The 12,271-nt window shown below is 33.9% G+C and overlaps 1 protein-coding gene across 2 annotated transcripts in view; it reads left to right on the plus strand.

The window, feature by feature from the left end:
* CAPN7 (calpain 7) overlaps positions 1–12,271 on the plus strand; it is a 41,445-nt gene that overhangs the window by 15,435 nt on the left and 13,739 nt on the right. The window contains exons 7-15 of one of the 2 annotated variants that reach the window (XM_006936421.5): positions 815–941; positions 1,727–1,812; positions 3,013–3,106; positions 4,535–4,681; positions 5,925–6,031; positions 6,927–7,047; positions 10,929–11,073; positions 11,198–11,297; positions 11,615–11,750. In XM_006936421.5, coding sequence (XP_006936483.1) covers positions 815–941; positions 1,727–1,812; positions 3,013–3,106; positions 4,535–4,681; positions 5,925–6,031; positions 6,927–7,047; positions 10,929–11,073; positions 11,198–11,297; positions 11,615–11,750 — 1,063 coding nt within the window. The remainder of the gene's footprint in view (positions 1–814; positions 942–1,726; positions 1,813–3,012; positions 3,107–4,534; positions 4,682–5,924; positions 6,032–6,926; positions 7,048–10,928; positions 11,074–11,197; positions 11,298–11,614; positions 11,751–12,271) is intronic. The other variant, XM_045037629.1, reaches the window with a different exon arrangement.

The following is a 12,271-nucleotide window of genomic DNA, read 5'->3' on the forward strand; positions in this document are numbered from 1 at the left end:
GATGTCCTCTAATGAAAAAAAACAATGTAGGAGTTTGTAGATCACACCTGATCACAGAACCTCCTTTTGCCTAGTATCAACACTTCCTGCAAAAAGCATATTTGCTTCAGTTTGCATATCATAAACTTTGTATTATCCTAGAAATCTTAAGAAACCTGAAGACTGTTACCCTTCTTCTAGAAGAGGTTTAAGGAAAGGTAGATGTTTTTTATTCTGTGCTATACATTAATTTTAGAGGAATTCTACACAGTGTATTCCCAACACACAGTGAGTTAGAGGGTAATGGATAAGAATGGTGGATTTGGCACCAGAGACCTGGATTCAAATACCACTTCTGCCACTTTTTAGCTGTGTGACCTTGGCAAATTAATCACTTTAAGCCTTTTACAAAAATACTTGCTTTAATGGAATTGTTTTAAAGGATAAATGAATAGCGTATGTAGAATACTTTAGCATGATGCCTAACACGTGGTTATTACTTAGTAATTAGCTACTCTAAACGTTAGCTTTGCAGAGAAGAGTCTGTCGAGCCACGGTAAGGATCTGTAGCTTCCTAGGTCCCTTTGATTTGAATCAGTTTGTATTGTAATTAATGGCTCCATTTTATTGAAACTGAATTCCTTGAATATAACAATGCAACATTAAACTTTTAAATTATATTCTTCAAGCAGTATTTTAGGATGGTACAAGCATAGCTATGATCATTATACCTCCCCCGTAAAAAATCTCTAGGAGATTTACTTTTGTTTTTGTGTTATTTTTAAAGATTAATTTTGTTATTAGCAGTAGTATTTAATTTTTATTATTACCTCAGTGATAGATGGGGCAAGCTACCGTTATCACCTAAACAAAAAGCTACATTTTCCAAATGGGTACGACCAGAAGACCTCACCAACAATCCTACAATGATTTATACTGTGTCCAGTTTTAGCATAAAGCAGGTAAATATTTTATATAATTTTATATGAAAGCTAACATTTTGAAGTAATTTAAATGTAGATTTGGGTTTTTTCTTGGTTTTTATTATATACTGAGGTGCATGAGTATAATTGGAAAGATTATTCTGCCCACTTTGACTTAGACATACTGGGATAATATAAGTAAGTGTTTTGAGCAGTTACAGATTTTTATATAGACCCTGTTTATCAATATGTTCTTACAGATGAGAAAGTTGAAGATCTGAACATCACCTTTGATAAGAAAATATATATTTTTTAAAAAGGGAGATATTAGGCTTATTAAAAACACTTCAGTGGTAGAACAACAATATGGCTTTATTGCAAGCTTTATTAATAAAAGTTTTGCATTGACGTAGAGATATCTTCCAATTGGTATAAAAACAATGGTCCTAAAATATTATGATTCAAGAATCTTTTCATGTGCGTGTTCACTTCAGTTGGTAATATGATAATAAACCATTTTTTAAAATACCTTTAAATTATCATTAAAAATGTGTGGATTTGGTGAAGTATGCTTTTATCCATGTAAGAAATACATCATTCATATGTATTCTAAATTAACTTTATTGAAATACCTTAGTTTTTCTAGGATTCGTTTGAAGAAAATTTGTATGAGTTGGCAGCATAGCATTTCGATTTATTATTTTAGTATTCAAGCAACAGTTAGGGTACCCCGTATAAAAAGTTGGTGCTTAGGTGCAGTGATTAAATAATGTTGAAATTACATGAATGAACGAATTGATATATTAATAAATTCTTATTAACAGACAATAGTATCAGATTGTTCCTTTGTGGCATCACTGGCTATCAGTGCAGCTTATGAAAGACGATTTAATAAGAAGTTGATTACCAGGTAAAATTTTGTATTTGTCCCTTTAGCCCTTTTCATGTAATTGTTTCTTAACTAGAAATTAATAGCTTAGGTCTTATCTGCATAGAAAGTGAAGAAGGCATTTCACTTAGAATATGTTACCTTGTGTCTTAAGCAGATGATTTGTGAATGTGGAAAGGTTCCCTAAAATAGTCTAAGAACATATGCATGTGTGTTAAATATATATATAAGTATATTTTGAAGTAAATGAAATCGGTAAATTGGTAAAATAAAATTATGTCATATGTATAATTATACTCTATGGTAGCCACTAGCCACATGTGGATATTGAATACTTGAAATGGGTTAGTCTGAATCAAAACGGGTTGTTAAGTGTAAAATGCATCAGATTTTTGAAAACTAAGCACAAAAAAATATAAAATTGGAAAATATCTCAAATTTTTATAGTGATAGCACATTGAAATAGTATTTTGGATAAGTTCAGTTAAATAAAATATATTAAAATCTCACCTTTTTAACTTAATATCCTACTGAAAAATATAAAATATTTCTGTTGGCTAGAACTGCTTTAGTGTGTCCTGAAATGTTACCAAAATACTTTTTTTCTCAATTTTTAAAAGTTTTATTAGCTTAAAATCATTCATTGTAAAAATTAAGCGTTATAATTTTTTCATGCAGCTTGTCCTGAGTGATTTTTGTGTAAGTCCTGAGATTACAAAGATGAATTAAATACAGACCTTAGTTCCAAGCTGTTTACCATCTTGGATAAATAGATCATATAAATAATATGTAGTGTAAAAGAAAATTGATACTGATACAAGTATCTTATTGGATAACTTTGTGTAACTTTATCTCTGTCAGAGTTGTAGTTAAGTAGTTCTGGTTAACTGAAATGGTCTTTTCTTGAGCCAGTGGTAGAAGATTATTTTAACTGGCTTAAAATATATCCACTTAGTAGAAAATTTATTAGAGTACATAATGAAAAGCTTAGTATTTTTCAGAGTATTGTGAAATTTATTCCCTGTTGTGTGATCTCGTAAGATACTTTCTTTGTATTAAATAAGCATGAAATTCTTTTTCTAGACCTATTATAGAAAAATATTCTCAAGTTTATTTTTATAAAATTGCCAAGACATCTGTCTAAATAAAATATAATATCCTGCTTAGTAATTTATATTGAATATTAATTTGGTATTTCAATATTTATTTTCCTTACAAAAGCATAATTTATCCTCAGAATAAGGATGGTGAGCCAGAATACAATCCATGTGGAAAGTATATGGTAAAACTTCACCTCAACGGTGTCCCAAGAAAGGTGAATAATGTCTCTCCCCATCCCCAACCCCTTCTCTCTCTCCCTTCCCCACCTTTGAATATTGAGTAGAATCATTAAGAAATGTTAATTTGTGTAAACATTTAAAAAGATTTTGAGTCTGGTTTTATGCATATTACTACCGATAACATCATATGTTAATAATTAAAACTAAAAATCAAGAAAGTCATTTTAAAAATGGTTTTGGGAAATTTATAGAAAGTTTCAGAAAGTAACAATGAGCTAATGACTACCAATGCTTAAACTTTAATCTGATAGTTTTTAATTGATTAAAAAAAAAGGAAATCAGACAAAACTAAATCTGTTAGGTCACAAGAGTTTATATGTATAGTCATAAGTTCAGATCTAAGAAGTCTTTAGAATTATGTTTTCCTTTATGAAATATATATGCAGTTTTAAATTACACTAGTTTCTTTAAGAACTGTGAACCTGTTGTGATGGCCTGGCATTGTTGGGATTCTCTAGCTCTTGTCTACTCTGAAGTCTGTGGATCAACATTAGCATTTCCTGGGAACTTACTAGAATTGCAGAATTTTAGGCCTCACCTTGAACCTACTGAATGACTATTTGCATTTAAACAGTCCTTTCAGTTTGAGAAGCTGAGTTGTTGTTCAGTGGCTCAGTCAGTAATACTCAAATTTTGGTGTGTATAGAAGTAGGTGCAGGGCTTGTTAAAACAGATTTTTGGGCCCCACCCCCAGAGTTTCTGGTTCAGAAGTTGTGGGTGGGGCCGTAATTTGCATTTCTAACAAGTTCCCAGGTGACACGGATGCTGCTGAGAACACCCTTTGAGAACTGCTGCTCTAGCTGATTACTTAAAATTATTGAGAATGGTTTTTCTGAACTTTAACTCCTTGTTTAAAGAATCTTTGAAAATGTAGTTCCATGATTCTCATATTAGTGTTAGATCGAAATTCTTCCTATCCTTGTTTCCCAAATCACTTTATAATGTGAACTAGAAACTGTATTTGTGGTGATCTCTTCCCTTATTTAAATATATTTTTTAGCCATAATATTCTACTTTTACAACTGAACATGAGTCTTTTTCTAGGTTTAGGTTAAAGGTACAGATAGTAATAATATTTTTACCTTAATAGTGAAGCCCTTTTGTAATTATTTTAGATATAATGTACATTTCTAGAATCTGTAATAATTTTGATGGTAGATCCATTTAACCATTTGGCTCAAAGGTATCACCTGATAGGGAGATTAGCCTGTAAAATTGAATAAAGACATATATGTATAACATTTTATAATTGACCAGATTCTAGAAATCTGAAACTATCATGATCTTTATAATAGTCATATTGTGCCTTTGTTTCATCTGTATGAAAGGTATTTTTTTCCTTGATAGGAAGGGTTTTAAGATATTTTGTACCACCTAAGGAAATTAATGTTCTCTTTCTCCAGGTGATAATTGATGATCAGTTACCTGTTGATCATAAGGGAGAATTGCTCTGTTCTTATTCTAACAACAAAAGTGAATTATGGGTTTCTCTCATAGAGAAAGCATATATGAAGGTCATGGGAGGATATGATTTCCCAGGATCCAATTCAGTAAGTAACAGGATGATCCAGACAGATTTATACTATCCAGTATGACTATTTGGAGAGATTATGGAGGATATGTTTGTTTAAAGGAAAATAAAACAATATTAACTCCTGAAAAATGCTGATCCAATTCCCCTATTAAGGAAGTACTTATTTTCTTTTACAAGGATAGAGCGTTGTAAAGACTCAGTATTCAGGGAAGCTTACAATATATGTCTCCTGTCCTGTTGGGATACAAGACCGGTTAGATACAGTGTACCTTTCCAAAGAAGTCTCTTCAGATCAAAGGATGTGTCATATTGTCATCCTTATGTGTGTGTGTGTGTGTATGTATGTGTGTGTGTGTATATATATATATATATATATATATATATATATATATATATATTTTATAAATTCACATTCAAGGAGTTTCTTGTTTCTTAATTTTTCCCAATCCTAACACTACTTAGCCTATAAAACAAGGTGTGTGCCAGTGTCCTTTAGTTGTATGAGGTAAACTGGGCTTAGATTAGTCATATTATAACTTTGAATTATGGCACTAACCAGCCTGGAGCCTTAGAAACGGTATTTAAGCATTCTTAGCCTCTTTGCTTGTCTAAAATATGAGGATAACACCCACCTCGCAGAATTGTAAAGACTAAATGAAATAATGTATGCAAATCATCCATTGTTCATAGCTGGTTAGTTTCCCTGCCTGGTACAGGCCTCCTTCACTCTCTGGTTCTTACAATGTTAGGCAGAGAATGTATAGGTGATAGGTAAATGAAATAGGATGTTAAAATTTTTTCTCAGCCTGCGTGCTCAAGTGTTCTGTCCTTCAAATATTTTCAGTTTAGCTTTCCAATTCAGTGCCTTTTAATTTACCCAGCATAGCCTAGAAAATGAGAATATATGTAAATCATTAGGAAAGTGACTCTCACAAGTGAGTCACTTTAGTGAGTACTAAATGGTGAATGACAGTCACCATCATTATTAAAGCAGCTTTTTCCTGTTACATGTTTTGAGTTTTCATCATACTTACCAGTAAAATAATTCTTGCATTCAGGGAAAGCAACAGAGATTATAAGGAATAGATAAACTTGTGCTTAAATCCAAGTAGGAATTTGAGTTAAACAAGAAATTTATTAGTGGTAGAAAACAGCTTACTGCCCTCTGATTTATTCTATCGAAATCATTATATCAAATTAGTGGGATTTAAGAGTCTGGCAACAACATAGACACTCCTGAAAATGTGTTTATGTTACAGAATATTGATCTTCATGCACTGACCGGGTGGATACCAGAAAGGATCGCTATGCATTCAGATAGCCAAACTTTCAGTAAGGATAATTCTTTCAGAATGCTTTATCAAAGGTAAACATACTCATATTCTCTGTCTCTCTCTCTCCCTCCCTTCCCCCCCCTTTTTTCGGTAGTAAAAGAGGCTGTTTTAAAACTTTATGCCTTATTTATAGAAGAGATATTGCTGAGGAAACATTATTAATTACTTAGTGAAATTGTGATTTTATTTATTTTGTTTTTGGTTTAAGTAATCTCAACAGCCAGCATGGGGCTCGAACTCAACAACCCTGAGATCAAGAGTCACATGCTCCACCAACTGAGCCAGCTAGGCACCCCGGGAAATTGTGTTTCTAAAGTAGAGTTCACTTTATGTACTTGCTATGGCCAGCCCTCAGTTATCCTCACTGATGGTTACAATTAATCCAGATTATAAATAATCCCAAAACATTTGAATCTGGAATATGTCATATGGACAACTTGTTTTGTACTTCCTAAGTACCTACAATTTGAGGGAAGGTGGAAAAAGAGAAGTCTGAGAATATAAAGAGGAAGGTAGCTTAAGCCTTAAAAGAATGATCCACATGTAAGGACTGGAAAATTGTCTATACAGTACACATTCATTAGTTAAACTAGAAAACTTCAAAGATCTCACAAAATGTATTTCACATCTTCAACTTTATTTGTAAATCTTTTGAAAACTTAGCATTTACTTTCCTTCACTGATAAGTTTCTACCTAATAATTGACTAAAACTGGAGGAGAGTGGGGCAGTATGATAATTTATCTGCTACATTGTGAAGTACAAATGTACTTCCTGTTCTTTGAAGGGTGTCGGGAATAGCCCATTTTAGAAAAGATTTCAAATTTGTGGAAATTTTCATGTAAACCTTGAGACTAAAGGAAAGATAGTGTGATCTGAGGTTACAGAAATGTTTTCTTTAATTATTTCTCTGTCGGGGTCATTCCAGATTTCACAAAGGGGACGTCCTCATCACTGCATCAACTGGAATGATGACGGAAGCTGAAGGAGAGAAGTGGGGTCTGGTTCCCACACACGCATATGCTGTTTTGGATATTAGAGAGTTCAAGGTTTTGCTTTACATTTTTTTCTCCTTTCTCTTACTTGATAGTAAGACATTGCAAGGATCCCTAATAGTATAATAGACTTTTGAATACTGACAAGTCAAGGTTTGGATGAAGTTTTAAAAATCATTCCACCTATGTTCCATTAAATAATTTGACCTCACCGTTGGAAATTATGAAATCAAAAGATGGGAAATGTAATGACAAAGACAGATACTGATGACAAAACAGACATGCTGTATGCCTCTTTTTATTGTTCATAAAAGTAAAAGGTTGAGATAAATACACAGCCCTCAAGGTTCCGGGCTATACTCTGGCGTTAGGGTCAGTCATAGTGTTAGGCTGTAGAGCATGGTAGATTTCAGTAAATATTTGTGAAAGGACAGAAAATAAGAGAGTGTCTGTGAATAAGAAACATGCCATTGGTTTTGCAAATGTTTCTCTTCCTAGTTGCCCTCACGTATTTCAGACCCTGGCCCTGTGCTCTGATGTTGGAATGGTTGACTTCATTACTTCTCAGGTTATCGATTAGTTATTTTCAACTGAAAAATAGGTCTGTTCTACGGATTAGAAAATACAAAGATTACAGGAGGATTCATTTTCCCTGATGTTATATAGTACCTGAGCTATGCAGTCACTAGAAAGTTTAACTAGCCATGTGTTCCACTTCCCTGTTTCAACTTACAGAAGGAAGTAGTTATCAATCAGTAATGACAGTGTTCCACTGTGTATTTATTAGATTGATCTTCTTAGATGACACAGGCAATTATATGCAATTATATGAATTATGAAGGCAATAGGGACCTGCTGCAACATTGTTTTTCAAGTCTTTATAGTCTCGAGGCTTTCTAAATCAGCCACTCGTGTATCCCTAACCATACTGTGTAGAATTATGTATTCCTTTAAAAGTAGCATAAAATTTGATGACTTAAAGCAAAAAAATTAAAAATATATGAAATTGAATAAGTTGAGAGCTTTGTGTTTTAGAAATGTATTTTCCACAAACATCAGTCAAAACATTAGGAATAACAGTTGCTATTATTTAGTACTATGTGTATGTTATTTTATTGTTAAAACATCCTGATAGGTGATCAATAGTGAGGTAATGGTAAGATAATTAAATTTAGATAATGAAAGTCAATATGGAAGTTTAATCTTGAATTTGAGGAAATTTTCTGTGAAGATTATATCATTTACAAGGCTATTTTTCTGATTGTTCAGAGGAAACTAGATAGATAACATGCTTACGAGAGAAATAGGCATCTATGGTTTGACCTGAAAACAAAACATTTAAAAATTTGCTGAATGTCAGTAAAGAATTTCAAATAATAGCCTTTTTAAAAAATCAGAAGCATTATTCACATAGTATCAGTTTCACATGGCAGTTATTTCGTAGAGATTAAGGCATTTTAGAGCCTGTGTAGATGGAGTAAACTGTGGCCCCAAGACAGGTTTCTTCACCCTGTTCATATGTGTGCTTTATGGTCATATCTTAATTCTGTGCAAATCCCTGATCAAAATCCCTCTCTCTCTGCCCCTACCCTACTCGTGTTCTCCCTCCTCTCTCTCTCTCTCCCTCAAAATAAACTTAAAAAAAAAAATTTCCAAAAATATTTCTCTCCCTGAGGCATTAATTTCTAGAACCTCTGTTGTGCAGGTAGACCTAATCTTAAACTAAAGCTACTGCCAATCTTCTATCATTTGTGAGTTTCTTCATTAAATAAGATTTTATTAACACTTGTGTGAAAATGTTATCCTTTTTGTTTGTCTCTAACCAGCTTGAGTTTTCTAAGATCTTTTCTAAGATCTAAGACTTTAGTCTCAGCAGTCCTTTGGGTCATTTTTTTTGTCTCCTCCTTAAGGTGATATTCCATAGTCTACTATGAAGATACATCTCGGTCTCAGGCTGCTGTCTCTAAGTGCAGCAAGTCTCACCAAGGGATTTCTGAATCCATCCACGACGTTGCATTTGCTGCCACGTGGAAATAACTTTGAAAATGGGACGTGTCATCATAAACCAGATCCAGATCCTTTTTTAGTCTAACATTTCTTCCCTCTATTCAGGGCCTCTGACTTGTAGGCTCTCTATTCAAACAAAATCTACAGCTATATCTTAGTGTCCTTGAATGTCAGTGATTGCTCAGACCTGCCCCAGAAAAGCTTAGCAGCAATTTCCTCTCTTTTATATTCCTTTTTAAAGAAGTGTTAGACTTCTGGGGCACTTGTGGCTCCGTTGAACGTCTGACTCTTGATTTCCAGCTTGGGTCATGATCTCCTGGTTTACGGGATTGAGCGCTAGGTCCAGCTCTGCACTGGTAGCGCTTGGGTACTGCTTGGGATTCTCGCTCTTCCTCACTCTGGCCCTCCCCCCACTTGTGCACTCACGCGCTCTCTCTCAAAAACTTAAAGTGATAGAGTTCTGAAATAAGGCACGTTTCCTGTTTATGTAGAACTAGGTTTAATGAAAAAAATAGTAGTAAATTAGAGTTAAATATCTGTGTGGCAGGGGCAAGAGTGGACAAGTGGTAAGAAAACACTGAGAAAAGGAATTTGAAGATTCCTGAGAGGAATGAGTCTCATGTCTAGAAATCACATCTATCCCAGGCTATGATTTGCCACATTTAAAAATAGGAGAGGAATGTGTTTTTCAAAAACGTCCCCCAAACAGTTTATGACTTCATTAGAAAATTAATACGATTTCCTAATTTGACTGCCTGAAATAAGACAAATACCCTTCTGGATTTACAAGCTCTTTGGATTTTCTGAGTCCATGTAATCAGTTCTGTAGACATACCCAGTATTTGTTGAGCACTTACCATAACCTTAATGCTCGGTTTTATAAGCTCAGTGGAGACTTTTGAAAAGGAAAATAGTGTTACCATTTCAGTGTACAATCTCACTGGGGAGTCAAGGCTGGTACATTTGCACAAGTAGGAAGCAAGATACAATGGGAACTTATTTGTTTTAAACTAAAGTAATACGGAGTGTTAGCACTAAAATGTTTAAAGAAAAGGTAGTAATTAATTAAAAGGAGAAGAAAACTGATTGCTAAATATTTTGCATACATTACTTCATTTAATCTTCACAAGAGTGTTCTAGGAAACATTGTAATTTTTATTTTACGTGTGAATAAACAAATGCTCAGAGAGTAAATGATCCCCACCCAAGGCCCATAAAACTGATAGAGCTGGTGTTCGGTCCCATTTCATTCTGACTCCAAAGTCCATGTTCTTTTCCTCTTCACTGCTTCAGTGTGCACTGAGAGAGGGTCAGTGGAGGAAAAAGCTAAGGAGGACCTGACAGGATCTGAAGGGAGGGTGGTCACAAGGGATCAGAAAGGGCCTTCTGGGGAAGGGAGACAGCGTGGTAAATCCCTTCCGAGGTAAAACTGAGTAAGGATTATTTGTGGGAATTTTGAGAGGAAAGACTAAGTTAGAGCCAAAGATACATGGGATATGAATACTGGAAAATAAAGTGGGGCCAGAGCAGAGTAGGCTTTGAAAGGATGGGAAAGTCTTGATGCTCTAAGGCAGCACCATGCAAAAGAACCTCCTACCGTGATGGAAATATTGTGTATCTGGGCTGCGCATTAACTGCTAGCTGCACGTGGTCCTTGAACACTTGGAATGTGGCTTGTGTGACTAAGGAGCTGATTTTTAAATTTTAAAAAATTTTAATTATCACCTGTGGTTAGTGACTACCATATGGACTGCATAGCCCTCAGGAATAGGTAGCCATTTACAGTTTTTGATCAGATGTGTGACCTAGTGAAAGTGCTGATTAAAGAATATTTCAAGTGGATTTGGAAGGAAAAGTGTTCGAATATAATTAATTAAAAATAGGCTAAAATTCTTCTGCAACTTTATCTCCTGCTTTTTTATTAATAGGGGCTGCGATTTATCCAACTGAAAAATCCTTGGAGTCATTTACGTTGGAAAGGAAGATACAGTGAAAATGATGTAAAAAACTGGACCCCAGAGTTACAAAAATATTTAAACTTTGATCCTCGAACAGCTCAGAAAATAGACAATGGTAAGTATCTTTAATTTTAATACCATTTGATCTTTAAATAACACGGTTTCATAATATGAAAGGTATTTATTCAAGTCATTTATCATTAAGATATTTTATGGATTAACAGACATCTAATTTTCAGGAATATTTTGGATTTCATGGGATGATCTCTGCCAGTATTATGATGTGATTTATTTGAGTTGGAATCCAGGTCTTTTTAAAGAATCAACATGTATTCACAGGTAACTTTTTTGCACATTTCAGAATATGCTTTATGGTAGTCTCTACTTTTTTCATATATAAGGATTCATTTATGAAGGATTGAGTTATATATATATTACATCATTTATGAAGACCAGCATTCTTTTTGCCATGCCCACAGATGACTGCCACGTAATTATTTTATGTATTTCTCAGTTACGCCAAAAAATTTTTAAACAATAAAACAAAAATCCTGATAACTTGGTTGTATTAGAGACACAAAGCTTTTAAAAATAGTGTTCTACTTTAGCTCAATGAGCAATTAATTACTACTTTCTTTGTTGACTTTATCTTTTAGTACTTGGGATGCTAAGCAAGGACCTGTGAAAGATGCCTATAGCCTGGCTAACAATCCCCAGTACAAACTGGAGGTGCAGTGTCCACAAGGGGGCGCTGCAGTTTGGGTTTTGCTCAGCAGGCACATAACAGACAAGGTACTGATCCCTTCCTTATATATCTATCCCATACAGAAACTTTAAAAAATGTAATTAGACCAATATGAACAAGATATGTAATTTGATCATCATCCTGTTTCATTTATGTAAGTGGCTTGAAAATAGTGTAGTATTAGGTAAATGTTTTCCTCTAAGGAAATTTATATACTTACAATCTTGTTCAGAAATCATCTTCGAAGAAAAATGGGAGTTTATGCTTTTCAGTGAGGGTTTTGAGGTTGATTATATATGCTTTAGGTCTTAAGAGTATTAACATTAAAATACTCTGAAGGGGGTTTGGAGATGTTAAATTATTAGGCCTGATTCTATAAAGGGAAACTACCATAATCTTAATAGCCTTAGTCTTGTTTAATGTATTACTTTATACAGTGTAGTCATCCTTGAAATGAATTTAATTCAGAGAACATTTTTTATAGCACTAAGTAGCTTAAATGCTCTTAAAATTTGAATTTTCTTCCCACTTAAGAGCATTGTGAGCCCGTTTTCCTAACTACATTGGA

This window comes from Felis catus, chromosome C2 (assembly GCF_018350175.1).
Source record: "Felis catus isolate Fca126 chromosome C2, F.catus_Fca126_mat1.0, whole genome shotgun sequence".
Lineage (NCBI taxonomy): Eukaryota > Metazoa > Chordata > Mammalia > Carnivora > Felidae > Felis > Felis catus.